At 48.2% G+C, this 18120-nt stretch overlaps 1 protein-coding gene across 10 annotated transcripts in view; it reads left to right on the forward strand.

The window, feature by feature from the left end:
* Positions 1-18120, forward strand: part of HECTD4 (HECT domain E3 ubiquitin protein ligase 4) — a 185861-nt gene that overhangs the window by 142086 nt on the left and 25655 nt on the right. For all 10 annotated transcript variants that reach the window (XM_044244240.1, XM_044244242.1, XM_044244243.1 and 7 more), the window contains 11 exons: positions 491-654; positions 1269-1506; positions 2286-2422; positions 2851-2977; positions 6253-6390; positions 7886-8022; positions 10277-10437; positions 15018-15199; positions 16388-16593; positions 16897-17027; positions 17316-17521. In XM_044244240.1, the coding sequence (XP_044100175.1) occupies positions 491-654; positions 1269-1506; positions 2286-2422; positions 2851-2977; positions 6253-6390; positions 7886-8022; positions 10277-10437; positions 15018-15199; positions 16388-16593; positions 16897-17027; positions 17316-17521 (1827 nt within the window). The remainder of the gene's footprint in view (positions 1-490; positions 655-1268; positions 1507-2285; positions 2423-2850; positions 2978-6252; positions 6391-7885; positions 8023-10276; positions 10438-15017; positions 15200-16387; positions 16594-16896; positions 17028-17315; positions 17522-18120) is intronic.

Genomic DNA, 18120 nt, shown 5'->3' on the forward strand with positions numbered 1-18120 from the left:
GACAGAAAGTGACTTAACCATGTACCTCTAGCTTACATTGTGGGTTGGATTTTGTAGTATTAAGACCATTTCTAAGTCTTCCACAAACTTGCCGAGAAAATACTACCTTTTTATCTTTGTGCCGTAAGTAATTTTCCATGTGTCAAAAGGGGAAAGCTTCTGTTTCTCTATTTAAAAAAAAAAAATCCTACCCAATGTTTTCCCTTTTTGTCTTGGCCGCCAGGAAAATAAAGGCTACATTTAATGTGTAACCTAGACACTAGGCATTTTCTTGTGAATAGTTTGCATTCTCTTTTTACAATTATTTCTGTTATGTTACTTTGTATTTACTCAAGTGCAATACATAACTTCAGGCCTTTTTCAGATGTAATTAGTGGCATAAATAAAGATAGTCGATATGTGGCCTCATCATGCTGGTTGCAGTTTGGAAGTTTCTTTAATGATCAGTGAAAGGGAAAACAAGATGTCTCCTTCCCGTTCTCTGCTGTAGGTGACGTGGCAGGAATTGGCTGGGAGAGAACCGAGGGGACCCCCCCTCCTCCGGGGCAGCCAGCCAAGGGCCGAGTGTACTTCACATACTGTGGGCAGCGCCTGTCCCCGTATCTTGAAGACGTCTCTGGTGGGATGTGGCCCGTGGTTCACATTCAGAAAAAGGCAGGTTAATCTTACTGGGAAGGAAAACGAGTTCTCCTTAGGAATTTGGGTGGTGTTCAACCACGCTGGGGAGGGCGATCTGTACTCTACTGAACCCACACTTAAATGCTCATCTCATCCGGAGGCACCCTCACAAACACACCCCATAGTAATGTTTAGTCTGGCATCCCGTGGCCAAACTGACAGTGAAATTAACCATCATGGTATGATTGCAGATCATAGGCTTTATGGAAGCCAATCTGACCATGACCCCACTACTTTGAAGAAGCAATGCTTGAGCCAGGTCTGGCTTAACTGGCCTTAACTGGCAAAATCAGAGAAACATGTCCCCGGTGAAGGGAGCAGCTTGTGCGGCAGCATCAGGCAGGAAGGAACAGTGTTGGGGACAGGGACGGTCACCGTCTGAATAGCATAGGGTTGGGAGAGTAACCTGTGCAGGGCTCCGTCTCAGCCCCAGGGCATGCAGTTACACAGACCCCTCTGTCTCGTTCCATATGCTCTCCCAGAGCTGGGGCCCTTCCTCTGGTTTGATGTTGAGTGACATTCTTCTTGGCGTGTTAAATAACTAAACAAACCTAACCCCTTTCAAATCCTCTATTTGCTCTCCTTCCCAGAACACCAAGACTCGAGCTAACTTTGGCTCCCGTCCATTCGCCTATGCTGAAGGGCAGGCCCACCGCAACGCCGCCGACCTGTGCACCGATCTGGCCGAGGAGATCAGCGCTAACTTTGAGGCCCTGCCCTTCGCCATGGCATCTGATAGCGACAACGACGCCGGCACCAGTATTGCGTCCGACCCGGGCACTCACGGGCCGCCGTGCCGCATTGCCGCTGTGGCCACTGCTCAGCAGCGTAAGTCACCGCCTCCCGGGGCCCCCACTGCTTCCTGGGAATGCAGGCGCTGCTGATTCATAACCCAGCCAACCTGGACTCGCTCTCATGGGCCCGGTGAAAGAAAACGGGGAACAGGAGATGGGGTCACTGTACTTTTGCTGACTAGAAGGTACATTTCCCCACATCCAGGATGCCTGCCATTCCTCAGTGCCGCCAGAGCATTGCCACATGGAAATGCAAGCCGGAAAGACTATCAACTTTTTATAAGATGGCTAAAAGCTCCAGAATTTTGTGGCTGCCTCTATTTTTAAAATATTAATTATTTAAGTTGTTTTAAAACTGAGGTCATTAAAAAGAACAACTGAGGTCATCAAAGACTGATAAAATACTAATTGTGGAATCTAGGTGGTAGGTGTTAGTGCACAATGAAAAAGCTCTCCTAATTATTTGGCAAATTTCATAGTCAAATAAAACCAGGCTTCCTGATCTAAAGGTGTGTGCAGACTATAACTGGCTTGGTTTTGCAGACTGTTTTATGATTCTGTTTACTTCTTTCTCCTGATGAAGAACTTTCCAAATTTTTCTGTGAATTGCATGAGTTCTATCCATAGAAACAATTTTCGGAATCAGGATCATGACACACAATTAGTTACTCCATGGCTCCTTCAAAATCCCTTCAAGTGCTAGGAGTCTTTCTCACAAATGAGGAGATTTTGGTTTGTCTAAGGGGGAGAGAAGTTCATGATCTTTCTGGCCTGCTCTTGCCTAGAATTCACTGTCACTGTGCTCTGTTGCAGAATATGACAGTGACACCTCCTGTCATTATAAAGTCGAACTCAGTTATGAGAATTTCATCACCTCGGGCCCAGACCCCCACCCACCTCCCATTGCAGACGACGAAAGTGATGACGAGGATGATGACGATGTTCCCCAGGTACAAGGCCCATGGCGCTCGCGCGGCTCCCTGGTGACCGGATGAGCCACTAGGAATGATTTTGATCTGAGGGTGCAAGGCTGGAGTGGGGACATTTCCAGTTATGTCCCTGAGTTTGAACAGTAGCTCTGGAACATTCATCTTTGAAACCACATATCAGTAGCAGTACCTGCTAAGCTCTTGGGCCCAGTACTGATCTGGGTGTGGGAGAAATGGAGTACCCTGCTAGCGATTCAGCACTGGGTCAGGGACCGTGTGGAGGCTTACTGGGCTTCAGAGGGCTCGCCACAGTCGGGGCTGTTGCCTGCCCTGGCATCTAAAGGTGTGATTCTGCTGCCGGCCTTGGAGTAGGTGAGATGTGTAGGTCAGGGAAGGGCTGACGCCCACACGAGGTGCTTCTCAGTTCATGCCTTTGCCTTCTCTTCTAGGAGGACCACTACGCCCTACTGGTGAAAGCCTGGGAGACCAAGGTGTTCCCTACCATCCGAAGACGCTTCCGCAATGAGGCAGAGCGGAAGTCCGGCCTGGACCAGATCAAGGGTGCTTTACAACTAGGTCTGGTGCTTTGCGCTTTCCTTGTGAGCTACATCATGACTTAAGCTGTGCTTAGATGAAACCTAGTCATAAATCAGGAAAGAGGGGCTCATCTAACGTCAGGCCAGACCTAACCTTATCCTCTGCCTGTCCTTTCCTGAGCTCTGTGCTCTTCGGCTTCCATTGCCAGCCTTTTCTTTGCATGTCAGCTTAACTCCATGTTTGGGTTGATGGGCTGCTGAAATGGTTGTACTGGAAACTTGGATGGCCTGGGGGTTAATAATTTGGGGTCTCAAGTTACAGCTATGCTATTTGCTGTCTGTCTGACCTTGGGACAGTTACTGAAGCATGCTGGGCTTTCCTCCCCTTTAACACGGAAATCAGTGATGGTGACCACCTTTATGGATATGAGAAATAACTGCTTTAACACAGGTAAAGCTCCTAGGAACAGTGCCTGGCACAGAGTAAGTGTTCAGTTAATATGGTTCTAGATGGCACTGTGGTAATGATGGTGGTATTTTTCTTCCATGAGCATAGTTTCTCTAGCAAAGAATAATGCGAAGTTTGACCCCCAGACAGTGGACTATTCGTGAGTCTTGAGTGCAGGTAGCTAATTTCTGTTTTGAGGATTTTCCTTATCTTGTGAAGCACCTGCTTTTTTCCCCCAAACGTGGGGTCTCAGGGATATGTGTGAGAAGTTTCTCATTTTTGTCCTATGTCAGCACCTTGCTCCTCTTTGAGCTTGTCCTGAGCTTAGGACCAAATAAAAAGGAAAGTCCCCACTAGACCTTCATTTTTTGGCCAATTAATATGCCAAGTCCCAGATATCCAGTGATTACTTTTCTCCCATGTTGGCACTAGGACTGAATCAGCTTGTGTAAATGTATGGTTTGATTTTTACTTACTTACTTTCATGCTTTCTATCCCCGAAGCTGAGGCGTATGACAGTGAAATGATCTTGTTTAAACTTAACCTGTGGGCATAGCCACACCTCCCGTGACATGGCAGGATTGCTTCCTACTCTTGTCAGAGCCCGGGTTCAGCTGCCAACCCAGTTCTGGGGCAGATAAGTAGTAAATCTTCTCTATTCTTGAGTTTGAGACAAAGGGAACGACATTAGGAAGACCCTTGGTGGGAGAGCATGAGGCAGGGGGCAGGGAAAAGCGTCGGGCACGTGAGAACTTTGGATTTTATTCTCTGCAAGATGAGAAGCCACTGGGAGGTGGTAAGCAAAGGAGCAACACAATTCAATGTAGTAGATCCCAGAGAGAGTTTGCTCTTCCCCATCTGTTTTCAGCATCTGAGAGGAAATGCCCTCGTGTGCTTTGTTGGAGGGCAGAACAGACCTTCTCTCAGGTTGTAACAACTCTAACTTAATGCAATGGCAGGTGCACTGCCTCCCGCCTCCAGGCACCCACGCAGTGCAGGCTTCAGCGTCAGGAGGCCTTCGATGCGGTGGCATGTCTTGAGCCAACCGTTCATCCACTTACCTGTCCCTGCAGTCAGCCTGCCTCCTGGGCGACGGGCCCCTGGCGAGGGAAACACCCAGTGGGCCATGGCAGGTGACCTGTGGTCGGGGCTGCGCGGTAGATCAGGGTCCGGCACGTGTGTAGCTTGGCCGGGCCAGTCTCGCGTGGCTTCTCTGACAACCTGCTATTTGAGTGGAGATCACGAGCTGACGGGCTGACATCTGGCTTCCACTGAGAACCATAAAGCACTGTTTTCAGGGGCGCTGCTGCTTCTTACCGCTTTGGGGAGAGTAAGAAAGGGGGGAGAGAATTTACAGTGTGCAGGTGGAAAGCCCCTGTATGTGATCGTTGGTTGCTTTGCCTTTATTTTGATACAGGTTCTGCTTACATTAGGATTTCTTCTCTTTTCCCCTTTGGTGCCAGAGCCATCCTCAGCATCTGTGGCCAAGGGTGCCTCCTCTTTTTCTGCTCCCAGTGTGGTTAGGGGAAGGTATAGACAGCACAGCAGAGAATCTGATCATCCAAAAGTGGCCCTGGACCAGAGGGAGACCAATGAGTCCCCCAGACGGGCCTCCAGCCCCTAATGTGGCCTCTTGCCAAGGCATTCTCTGGGAATCCGTCTCTGTGCTGTGACTAGTCATGTGAACCAAATTAATTTAAACCTAAAACATTTACCTTTTGAATCTTCATTGTAGCCGTGGCAGAGATGAAAAGGAGGCTGGGGGATGGCTCGTGGTCCCCAAAGGGCCACCCCCGTGAGGTAGAGCAGCCTCCTGTTGTCCAGTCCCCAAGGAAGGTTACTGACCCCACCACTGTCCTGAGCGTGGTTGAACTCGGCATCCTTCCCGTGTTCCTGGATTCCTGCTGGGTCGACAGCAGAGGATTTGTTCTCCTGTCCCCCGTTCCTTTGGAAAATGTTGCAAAGATGATTTTTCCATCATCTTCCAGTATCAGGCCACACCTCTGTTCTCTCTGACAGTTCTTTCTCCAGGCATCCTTCTCTAATTGCAGCCTCCTCCTTCTAAAGTGTGCTCTGAAAATTGCTGTGCCTTTTCCCTCCAGCAAGGCCAGCATGTAAAGGAGTGGGAGACGGGCGTGCAGGCCATCGGCCTGCATGGCAGCGCCTGTGGCCGCCCCCGTGTCTGAACCCATGCAGCGTGGGAGCTACGGCCGCACTGGCAGGTGGAGACGTTGTACCCCACCTCCCCGTGCGCCCTGCAGGGCCGTCTTTTCAGGGACATGTGTCGACTGCATTTATTAATTGATAATGGTTGCTGCTGGTGAACGTAACGATGTGTTCTCCCTTGGGAAGGAAGAACACAGCCAGTTCCAGTGCTGGGTAGGAGAAGTTGGTGGAGCTCTGTGTGTCTTAAGCAACATGCGTTTGCTGTAAAAATCACACAGTACAAAAATGTACAAAGTAAGAAGCAACCCTTCCCTCACTTGTTACCCTCCGTTTGTCCTCTACTTGGGAAATGAAATGACTGTATAATAGCGTCCCATGATTTTTAACCATTCTGTATTGCTGAATATTTTCCTCGTCTCCATTTGGGGATTTCTGAGCGGTGCTTCAGGGACTGCTCATGGATCTTTACACACATATGCTTGTGTTTCTGAGGGAGAAATTTGAAGGGTTCCAACAAGTAGGGCATCGAGTGTTTGAAAGTTGCTAGACCCCCATAATTACCTTCCCCAAAAGGCTCTGTACCTGTGGACGGTGTTTGAAGGATTCTCTTAACTCGTCGTTCTCAGTATGAGTCAGTGTTATGGTTGATCCGAAGACCATGTACTCTTCGGAGAGTTACCAGTGCAGTCATATTTTTTTAGGTATGGTGGACATTGCCCGACAGACGGTTGAATTTCTCTACGAGGAGAACGGCGGTATCCCAAGAGACCTGTATCTTCCCACCATTGAAGACATTAAAGACGAAGCAAACAAGTTCACAATTGATAAAGTTCGAAAAGGTTCTGTTTTCCCTCCTACTTCATCTGTGAAGCTTCCTGTGGAATGAGGGGTTGGGTGTTCACTTTGAGTGAACTTTGAGCTCGCCTGAGGTGACTCTCCTTTTGTGGAATGACAGGACCTCTCTCAGCCTCTCCTCTGTGAGGCCTAAAGCTTGTGTGGCTTCCAGTGGCCGCCTGTACATTCCTGTGTGAGCTCGCTGGCATCCACAGAGTGAGACGGGGTACTGGGGCAGAGGAAGAAACGGGGCATGGGTGGCAAGGGGTCCAGATAGGCCTCCCAGCTTAGGTCAGGGCTACTGAGCTAGAACCACGAATGTGTGGTTGCACTGCTTTTTTAGAATTTTAATAGAACATGTTTATTTTTTTGATTAAAAATCTATTGCATTTTTTGAGGAAATGAAATTACAGAAAAGCACAAGAAAGAAAACTGGAAACCACTCATTATCAGACCTTAACAATGATATGAGAACATCAGGAACAGAAGCAGAAATATATATTTTCATTCTCTTTTTCTTTTTTAGATATAATTTGCATACCATAAAATCTACCCTCTTAAAGGATACAATTCAGTCTTTAGTAGATTCACAAGGTTGTATAACCGCCAAACCATTGCCTCTAATTCCAGAATATTTTCATCCTCCAAAAAGAGCTCCTGTACCCCAACCATTTCTCCTTTCCTTGAGCCCCATTAATTTACTTTTTGTCCCTATGGACTTGCCTCTTCCGGACATTTCCTATGAATGGAATCCTACAACAGGGGATCTTTGGGTCTGGCCTCTTTCATACAGCGCAGTCTTTCAAGGTACACACATGTTGTAGCATGTGTTAGTACTTTGTTTCTTTTTATGGCGAGATAATACTCCAGTGTGCGGGTGGTAACCCATTTTTTCACTGATCAAATGATGGACACTTGGGTTGTTTCTAACTTCAGGCTGTTATGAGTAATGCAGCTGTGAATATGTGTTTTCCTTTCTCTTGGGTAGATATGTAGGAGTGGGATTGCTGGGTCCTATGACAAGTTGAACTTTTTGAGGAACTGCCAGACGATTTTCCAAAGTGCACCATTTTACATTCCCACCGGAAGTGTATACAGCTTCCATTTTCTCCATATCCTCGCCAACACTTACTACTCTCTGTTGGTTAGATTATAGTCATCCCAGTGGGTGTGAAGTGGGGTCTTATTGTGGCTTGGGCTTGTGTCCCTAATGACTAATGACATGGAACATCTTTTCATGAGTATCTTCATTTATCTTTGGAGAAATGTTTATTCGAATCCCTTGTCAATTTTTTTAGTTGGCTTATTTGGTTTTTATTATGAGAGTTCTCACAATGTTTTGTTATACGATCTTCAAGACTGACCTTTGTACCTTTTTTAGTTACAACTAAACTGAGGTATTGTTAGATGCTGTAGAGATATTTTAGGCTCTAAAATATAGGGTCCCAATTTGATAATGGTACTTGCTTCTGAAAAAACTTCTCCTTCTGTCCTCCTCAGGCCTCACGGTAGTAACCCGCTCTCCCGACAGCAACAACGTAGCCAGCAGTACTGTGGGAACTGCTCTGCCAAAATTCGCCATCCGGGGGATGCTGAAAACCTTTGGGCTTCATGGAGTTGTCTTAGATGTTGATTCAGTGAGTAAACAGTCTTTTATATACACTGAGACGTTCGTGCTCAGTTTCCCTGTGCCTTAAAAAGCGATCATACAGGGACACCTGGGTGGCTCAGTTGGGTTAAGTGTTTGCTTTCGGCTCAGGTCATGATCTTAGGGTCCTAGGATCGAACCCAGCACTGGGCTCCCTGCTCAGTGGGGGGAATCTGCTTGTCTCCGCCCCGTGCTCATGTTTGCTCTCTTTCAAATTAAAAAAATAAATCTTTTAAAAAAACCCGATCATGCAGATGGATTATTCTTCAGATTAGGGATGAAGAAAGTGAGCTAACTGCTCACACCAAAAGGCTTTCCTGAGGTTTTCTCGTGGGCCAGGTCAGGGCTGATGATAGATGACGATAAGCTCTTAATGCTGTGCTGTGCTGTCAGCCCCCTTCAGACCATGCTGCCTTTGGCGTCATTTTGTCAGCCATGTTCAGGCCATCCCTCCATTCTTCCTACCCAAGTCTCAGGAGCATTCTCCCGTGGTCCTTGATAAATGGATGGTTGGCATGACCTTTACAGACACAGGTAAAAGAAATAGTTTTATGATTTTGATTACATCATCTTGCTGGTTCTCCCAGCCTCGGTTTTCCAGTATGCAGCGCAAGTGTGTGAAACCCATGGTGTGCTCCAGTTGGGGGTGGGCGTGTTATAGGTGGGGAAAAAAGGAACAGAAAATGCATCCGGACAAAGCCAAAGCTTTCTTTTGAAAATAGGGTCCTTTGTGAAAGTGATGACTCCACGATCCTAAGGTCTCATGCACGTGCTGGCATGTGAGAAGTTTCCTGGTTGAGAAAAGCTGATGAACCTATACATAGTTCAAACCTAAGAGTCTCTGATGAAAAAGGATCTGTTGCCTCATAGATAAACTAGAATCTGTCCAGACAGAGATAAAGCAGCAGGTCATGTTAGGTACCATTAATGGTGTGAAATGGAAAGCTTTACATTTTTACTGACTCCATTTCACCCAAACTTAATTATGAATCATTAATTTTTTAAAAGATTTCAATGTATTTGAGAAAGATAGTGCAAGCATGGGAGCAGTAGGGAGGGGCCAAGGGAGAAGGGATAGAATCTCAAGCAGACTACTTGCTGAACACAGAGCCTGACGTGAAGCTCGAGCTAAACCCTGAGATCATGACCCGAGACGAAACCAAGAGTTGGACAGTCAAATGACTGAGCTCCCAGGCGCCCCTTGAATCATTAAAATTTTTTTTAAGATTTTATTTATTTATTTGAGAGAGAGACAGTGGGAGAGCATGAGAGGGGAGTAGGTCAGAGGGAGAAGCAGACTCCCCTTGGAGCTGGGAGCCCGATGTGGGACTCGATCCTGGGACTCCAGAATCATGACCTGAGCCGATGGCAGTTACTTAACCAACTGAGCCACCAGGCACCCTGAATCATTAAGTTTTTAAGAGAGGTTATTGACTGGTGGCTTACTAAGGTGAACATTTAAATAGAAAATTCCATTAGTAATACTATTAATTTCCTACTGCCTTCTGATATAAACTTCTGATCCTGGTTATCAGAAAGTATATAACTGACCATGTTTCTCAGCAGTGGAAATATGTGCAAGTATAAATTAGAAAAATAGAAAATTTATTAAAATAATTCTGTTATTTCTCAAATAGTTTGATTCTTTTACCAACGTGGAGCTCAGTCCCTCGACCCTGAGATCACGACCCAAGCCAAAATCAAGAGTTAGACGCCTAACCTGTCCAAGCCACCCAGGCACCCCATGCTTTTACAGAGTTGTCAGCATAAAAACAGTGAACATAAAACAATATGCACTGAATTGTGACTGAAATATAGCCCTGTTGTCTTTAATTTTTTTTTTTTAATTTTTATTAGAGTTGGGGGAAGGCCAGAGGGAGAGAGAAAATCTTAAGCAGGCTCCATGCCGATCAAGGAGCCCATTACAGGGCTCATTACCACAACCCTGAGAACAGGCCCTGAGCCAAAACTAGATTCTGATACTTAACCAACCGAGCCACCCAGGCGCCCCTGTCTTAAATTTCTAATTCATGATTACATACCAGTTAAAATTTGAAAACCAGTATGAAAACACTAAACACACTGTTAATATTAACCACATGTCTTTGACCTCTTAGAGATTCAATGATGTGAAACTAACATTTATTACCGTGAAACTTTGATATATATACATATATATTTTAAAACTTGGGGAAAAGTCAGTGCCCAAAAAGTCAAGTAGACCGTTTCTTTAACTGTTGTAGGTAAATGAGTTAGTGCAGGTAGAAACGTACCTCCGAAGTGAAGGCGTGCTGGTCCGGTACTGGTACCCTATTGATATGCTGGAGAGGCCCCCGGCAGGTTACCGAAGGACGGCCACCAATGGGCTGGTCACGCTGGACAATACCAACCTTCAGATTCACAGGTAAGACTGAGCCCTTCTTTCTAGTGGATCACAGAAGTGCGCTTACTATGTCTCTACCACATGTACCACTTGTCATTGACAAGCTTTTCCTTCAAAGCTGCGAGTTAGAGAGATGGAAGCTAGTAAAGTAACAGCAAAATGGCAGGGTTTGGGAAGAAATGTGCGATCTGGTGTCCCCCCACCTCTGCTACAGGTTCTCTGCTGTGAGCTTCAGGGGAGGGAGGGGGGCGGCTGGAGATCCAGAAGAGAGTGGAAAAGCTGTAAAGATTAAAGCCAGTCCAGAAGAGGTAACAAAGAGGATGTCCAGGCCTGGTGGGAGCAGCCAGCTCATCTCTCCATTGAGCAAACAAAGTGTTTACTCCTGAGCGCGTGCTTTGTGCCTAGCACTGGGCGGAGGTCTCTAAGGAAGCACGTGCCTGCCCTCTGTGGATTGTCTCTCTCCTCTAATCCACACCTGCCATGGCTTTCCATTTCCCTTGGAGTAGAATTCAAACCATTAACCTGACTCGTGAAAGCCCTGCCTGGGCCCCCAAGTCTCTGCTTCTCCATGTACTCTGTCAGCGGTGCTGGCCTTTCCGCGTCTCTCACACACAATGCTCGTGTCCTCCATGGGGTCTCTGCGCCTGCTCTTCCCTTTACCCTGAACTTTGCGTGCCTGTCTCATTCTTGTCATTCAGATCTCACTATGTTGCCTTTGCAGAGAGGGCTTTGCCTCCCCAGCTAACGTGAGCATGAAGCCACACGTTGTCCTAGCGCCCCATCTCACTTCCTCTCTAGGACCTGATGTTCTTGCCTGCGAGTTTGTGCGAGTTTGGTTTACTTTATTTACTGTGTTGTGTTTCTTCCTCCTAGACTGTGAGGTTCCCTAAAGCAGAGACTCTGTCTCATTCTTCGCCAGAGCCTCCCATTGTCTGATCGGGACGCTGGCTCAAGTTGTAGACTCACAGTATCTGTTGAAAGGGATCCCAGAACATACAGGCTTGAATATCAATACAATAGTCCTAGAAGTTTTTAAAGCTTTATTTCATAAGCAAGTTGTATTTTTAGCAAATGGCTCTGATAGATGTAACTTAATGACCTTTGATTAGCAGCTGAGCGAGAAGGCAAGAAAGCACTTGGTAAAGTTACAATCAGGCTGTCGATGTAGGACATTTATTCTTGGGATTATGGTGGTGATCTCGGTGTCAGGAGAACTAAGAAGTCTGCCCCACGGGTTTGTTTGATCAAGAAAGTGGCTGGATTTCTCACCACAGTACAGATACCCTCAGCAGTGTGCTCCTCCTAAGGCGCTCACGTGGCTGGGAGAGGACTTAGAGCGGTAGACGGTTCAGCAGTAGCCTCAGAGGCATTAACAGTCTGCAGGGACAGAGCAGGGACTACTGGGCAGGCCCGAAATAGTCTCACCCCAGCTGCGGCCCCGAAACCTGAGGACGAAGCTGCAGGGAGTCAGTGAGGGCTTTTATTCCAACCTCCTCTGTGTTGCTGGCCCGACCCCTCTGAGCGGTGCCCGTGCACTCAGCAAACCGACCTCCGCGGAGGGAGGAGACAGGCAGGTAGAGGTGGTTTGTTTTAAAGTCCAGCGTAAGAATATTCCAGGCTGGTGGAGAGGAGAAAGAAACGACCTAAATGCAGCATCTCAGCTGTGTTTGTCTTCACAGCTATACAAACTCACCAGGCCTTATGTGGCTTCTTTAGTTACCGTTATGCCCAGATTTGAGTTAGGGTAGACCAGCGTTACATTTAATTCAGATCAGTAGGCACTACAGGGTGAGCCCTGATGGGTCCAAGTGGGTTTTTTTTGTTTGTTTGTTTTTGGTTTTTTTTTTTTTAAGATTTTATTTATTTATTTGATAGAGAGAGATCACAAGTAGGCAGAGAGGCAGGCAGAGAGAGAGAGAGAGAGAGAGAGAGAGGGAAGCAGGCTCCCCGCTGAGCAGAGAGCCCGATGCGGGGATCGATCCCAGGACCCGAGATCATGACCTGAGCCGAAGGCAGCGACTCAACCCACCGAGCCACCCAGGCACCCCCCAAGTGGGTTTTAAACCTAGACTTTTTAGAGACAATAGGGCTGCTTCTAACTTGCCTTTTTAGTTAAGTGCTTAATACCAGGAGAATTTTTTTATATTGACATATAATGTATTATTTGCCCCAGGGGTACGGGTCTGCGAATCATCGGTCTTAAACAATTCACAGCACTCACCATAGCACATACCCTCCCCCAATGTCCATAACCCAACCACCCTCTCCCTCCCCCCAGCAACCCTCAGTTTGTTTCGCAAGATTAAGAGTTTCTTACGGTTTGTTTCCCTCCTGATCCATCTTGTTTCATTTTTTTTTCCCTCCCTACCCTCCACGACCCACCCTCCCTGCCTCTCAAGATTCCTCATATCAGGGGCGCCTGGGTGGCTCAGCGGGTTAAAGCCTCTGCCTTCAGCCCAGGTCATGATCCCAGGGTCCTGGGATCGAGCCCCGCATTGGGCTCTCTGCTCAGTGCAGAGCCTGCTTCTCTTTCTCTCTCTCTCTCTCTCTCTCTCTCTGCCTGCCTCTCTGCCTACTTGTGTTCTCTGTCAAATAAATAAATAAAATCTTTTTAAAAAAAAGATTCCTCATATCAGAGAGATCATATGATAATTGTCCTTCTCTGATTGACCTATTTCACTCAGCATAATACCCTCTAGTTCCATCCACACCATTGCAAATGGCAAGATTTCATTTTTTTGATGGCTGCGTAATATTCCACTGTGTATATATACCACATCTTTCTTATCCATTCATCTGTAGTTGGACATCTAGGTTCTTTCCATAGTTTGGCTATCGTGGACATCACTGCTATAAACACTGGGGAGCAGGTGCCCCCTTCGGATCACTACATTTGTATCTTTAGGGTAAATACCTAGTAGTGCCATTGCTGGGTCATAGGGTAGCTCTATTTTCGACTTTCTGAGGAACCTCCATGTAGTTTTTCAGAGCGGCTGCACCAGCTTGCATTTCCTCCAACAGAAAGGGTTCCCCTTTCTCCGCGTCCTTGCCAGCATCTGTCATTTCCTGACTTGTTAATTTTAGCCATTCCGATTGGTGTGAGGTGGTATCTCACTGTGCTTTTGATTTGTATTTCCCTGATGTTCAGTGGTGTTGAGCACTTTTTCACGTGTGTGTTGGCCATTTAGATGTCTTCTTTGCAGAAATGTCTGTTCATGTCCTCTGCCCATTTCTTGAGTGGATTACTTGTTCTTTGGGTGTTGAGTTTGATAAGTTCTTTATAGATTTTGGATACTAGCCCTTTATCTAATATGTCGTTTGTGACTGTCTTCTCCTATTCTGTCAGTTGTCTTTTGGTTTTGTTGACTGTTTCCTTTGCTAATGCCAGGAGAATTTTTTTTTTTTTTAAAGATTTTATTTATTTATTTGACAGAGAGAGACCACAAGTAGGCAGAGAGGCAGGCAGAGAGAGAGGAGGAAGCAGGCTCCCAGCTGAACAGAGAGCCCGATGCGGGACTCGATCCCAGGACCCTGAGATCATGACCTGAGCCGAAGGCAGCGGCTTAACCCACTGAGCCACCCAGGCGCCCCAGGAGAATTTTTAATAATGATGATTAGTTGAAGAAATACAGGGAGCCTCTCCTATGCTTGGGATTAGATCATTTGCCAAGAGATGCAGTTCTTTTTTTTTTTTTTTTTTTTAAGATTTTATTTATTTATTAGACAGAGATCACATGTAGGAAGAGAGGCAGGCGGGGGGGTGGGGGACAGGCTCCATGCTGAACAGAGAGCCTGATAGGGCCTCAATTCCATGACCTGAGCCTGAGTCAGAGGCTTTAACCCACTGAGCCACCCAGGTGCCCCCAAGAGATGCAATTCTAAATGAGACCCGTTTAGTCACTAATGAGCTATTATTCAAGGTAAATGCTAATTACTTCAGAAATTCATCACACAAAGTGTTCACGGTGAATGTTTTATATGCACTTTAGTGAGCTGTGGTTTCCAGACCGTGTAGCTCACCCATTTAAAGCATACGAATCGGGGGTGTTTAGTATATATACACAGATATGTACGGTCTTCACCACAATCACTTTTAAAACATTTTCATCCCATAAAGGAGAAACCCTGTGCCCCTTCTCTCCTCTAGTTCAGCTTTGTCCCGTTTCTATGGATTTGCTTGATTCTGGACAGCCTGTGTGGATGGAACCACGTATTGTGGGGTCCTTCGTGTCTGGCCTCTTTTTCTTGGCACAATGTCTTCAAGGTCGATCCATGGCGTAGCAGGTTCTGGCACTTCGTCCTTACTGCTGACGAATGTTCCAGTGTGTGCATTTACCTTTCCTCACTTGATGGACATTGCGCTGTTTCCAGTTTGGGCCACTCCCAAGTAATGCTTGTGTGAACATACACGTAGAAGTTTTGTGTGGATTCTCTGGTTTTCCACGGTGGTTTCTGAGTAGAGAAAATCCAAACATATTTAAACATGACTTTTTATTTAAGACCGAAATGACTAGGTTGGCGTGCAGATTCCAGGGCCAGAAGAGAGGCCTGTGGCCCGGCCCGAGCCCCGGCGCTTAGCGCGTCTCCCGCTTTCCCTGCAGAGAGCTGCTGCGGTGTGAGGCGGCGCTGGCCCGGCTGTACTGCCGCGTGGCCCTGCTCAACATCTTCGCCCCGAAGCTGCCGCACTTGTTCACCCGCCTCTTCCACATCCCCGCCATCCGGGACATCACCCTGGAGCACCTGCAGCTGCTGTCCAATCAGCTCCTGGCCCCTCCCCTCCCAGGTGAGCCTTGGCTTCTGGCTGGCCTAGTGACAACAGCTCGGGGTGGGGCGGCTCTAAGCGCCAGCCCAACCCCAGGCAGGAGACTGGGGGTGAGGGACTCGCTCTCCGCGTGACACAGGCCTTCAGCTGGTGTAAATGGCCCTAAAGAGTCGCAATGATCTGGGCAGCACTTGCTCGTTTTAAAAAATGGAAGTATGCTACGTGACCTGTTTAGTCCTTGACCTGCTAAGCACTCACTGAGCATCCCGACCAAGTTGTGGATCAAGGGAAATTTAAGCATCACTTAGGAAGTCCTGTCACTGTCCTGTGGCCACAGTCATTGTCACAGGCCTTGCTCAGAAAGGAAAATGTACCTTTTAGGAGACTGACTTGCTACCTACTGTGCTAACAGTGTTAGACCGAGAATGTACCTTTTACCAAGCTCCTCCACAGCCGGCCTCATTGGTTCATTGTGACTTCCGGTGGAGCTGTTTCGGTGGGCCAGGCTGTGTGTATCTCCTAACGTTGGGGCCCTTGGCGAGGCTTCTGGTGAATGCCAAGCAACGAACCTGCTTAGCCCAGCCCCAGACCAAGGGGCGCCTCTGTCTTCCCCCAGCACCTCAGCCTCCCCTTGGCCTCCCAGCAACTAAGACAGGAGGACAAGGTGAGAGGGCAGACGGCCCTCAAGGCCCAGCAGGCATATGCCAGCTGTGGAGGTCCTAGTGAGCGTGAGTGTGCTGGGGTCCCCTGACCCACCCCCAAGAACTTAGAGGCTCCAAAACATCTGGACAGCTTTAAAGCGTTTGTGGAAGAAGCTTTGCCATAATGACCTCACACTGGCTTTACGCACTCCCCAGCAGCTCCTCGGGGCAGCTCGGGAGGAGCCCGGGCACATGAGTAGATCAGGCTCTGGGAACCCCTGCATCCCAGAAGCTCCATTTCTGTTCCATAGACCTGAGGCCGCCACTTCAGATTTGATTTTAGGAACAGTTTTGTTGCTTAAAAGAAAGGAAAAATTTAGACCGCTGATGCGAACCCCAGCCCCCAACCTCCCAGCCTGCAGGATCTGATCAGTAATGTCTCCTCCGAGACGCTCTGTCCGAGTTGCCCCATCCTGGTTTTCCGGGAAGGCTGCTCGCTCTCACCCACGTCTGCCTGCCATTGGCGTCTGTGGTCCCGGCAAACTCAGGTTTCCTTTCCTGGCCGCAGATGGCACCATCAGCTCCAGCTCCATCCTCCTGGCACAGTCTCTGCAGCATTGCGTCCACTCCCAGAACTGCTCAGCCACAGACCTCTTCTACCAGGGCAGCTCGCAGACAGTGAGAGAGTGGCTCCACGTGGCCATCACCCGGACCCTGCACCAGGGCGAGGAGAGCCTGCTGGAGCTGACGAAACAGATCTGCTCCTTCCTGCAGGTAGACGACTAAAGCTCTCATGTCCCTGCACCGGGCCTATAACTTTTAATTAGAAGTCTTACTGGCTTGCTATAAATGACACACACTCTTCCCCAACCCCCCTAAGCCCCGATGAACCAGTCTCCTTTTCCTCGTGGCTTTCCCGTCTTGTCCCATCCATAGTGGCCTCCCTCCCGGACGGCTTTCTTGTCCCTGGGATCCTGTGACTGCGTATGAATTGGCTCTGTCCTTTGCCTGGGAGTTGGGGCATGACGTGCTCTCCTGTGTGTAGCCTGTGGCTTTCCTTGTTAAATTTCTCTGCAGACAGCGCCCGAGCAGTTCCCCTCTGAGGAGTTTCCGATTTCGGAGTCCAAAGTCAACATGGACGTTAATTTCCCTGGGGCGGCTTTTGTCGTCGTGTCTTGCAAAGAAAGTCAGTCTGGATTCCGCAAAGAGTAAGTTGCCTGTTCTCCAGGAGAGCTAATGGGAGAGAAAACCAGAGTCTGGTGAAACAGAGGACAAGCTCGAGTTGTTTTTACTTGTTAGTTAACATGCACCATATTTGAAAATAGCCTAGAGTTCTTCCCATATTTCTGTGTTTGGGAAATTCATCCTTATAGAGAACGACCTTCTAGGATGTGGTGGGAATGACTCAGAAATGCCCACTTCTTACCCTCCATCTCCTCCCTGGTGTGAGCGGCTGGACCCTGCTGACCCTCCTGCCCTCCCCCCTTGCTCCACAGCTCCTCCTTGTACAAGGCGCCATGGGCACGGGTGCTCGTGTACGGGCTTGGCCACAAAGTCAAGCGGAACGGCCAGCTAAACCTGATTGAGGCCGTCTGTTACCCACGGGATGCGTCTCCGGCCAACACCGGCCTCACGCCGCCGCCTACCACCAACCAGTACCCTTCGGTGATCCTCTCCACAGACAAGGTCCACATCAAGCTGGGTATGTCTCTGAGTTAGCGCTTCGTAAGAAGAACACTGTGAAGTTATTTTTGGCTTTCCTTCTTTCTGGAGATAGAAAGGATCTTGTACGTTGCTGTATGTGGTCAGTAAAGAACGGAAGTGCTCGGGACAGTGTATTTTAGGGGCAGGAGCTGAAATGAGCGCCTTTCCTTTCACAACTGTGCACTCTTTAGAGTGACCTGAACAGAGCGGTCCTTTAGCAGTAATAATCCTAGCTGCCTTCCTCCAGCGCTCATTAAAACTTAATTCTCTTTGGTGTGAGTGGGTCCCTGGGGCTCAGGTCACAGTGAGCATCTGCAGCCTGTCTCGGTAGTAAACAGCCCGCTGGCCGGGCCAGGAGGCCCAGTGGGTCTCCCCGGCATTCTTTGCTAAGCTGGCGTGGGTTTAGGGTCAGGGACGGGCTCCCCTCTGCATATCCCAGAGGCCACCCCCCACCTCTGCACCCCGGGCGCCCGGGCCACCTACTGTTTCCAACAAAACACACAGAGGCAAGGAAAACCTGGTCACAGACTTCCACTGCACTTCCTATCCTGTTTGATGAGAAAGGAGGGACCCAGGTTTGCTAGAGAGGATTCTGGA

The sequence above is a fragment of the Neovison vison genome, chromosome 3 (assembly GCF_020171115.1).
Source record: "Neovison vison isolate M4711 chromosome 3, ASM_NN_V1, whole genome shotgun sequence".
Lineage (NCBI taxonomy): Eukaryota > Metazoa > Chordata > Mammalia > Carnivora > Mustelidae > Neogale > Neogale vison.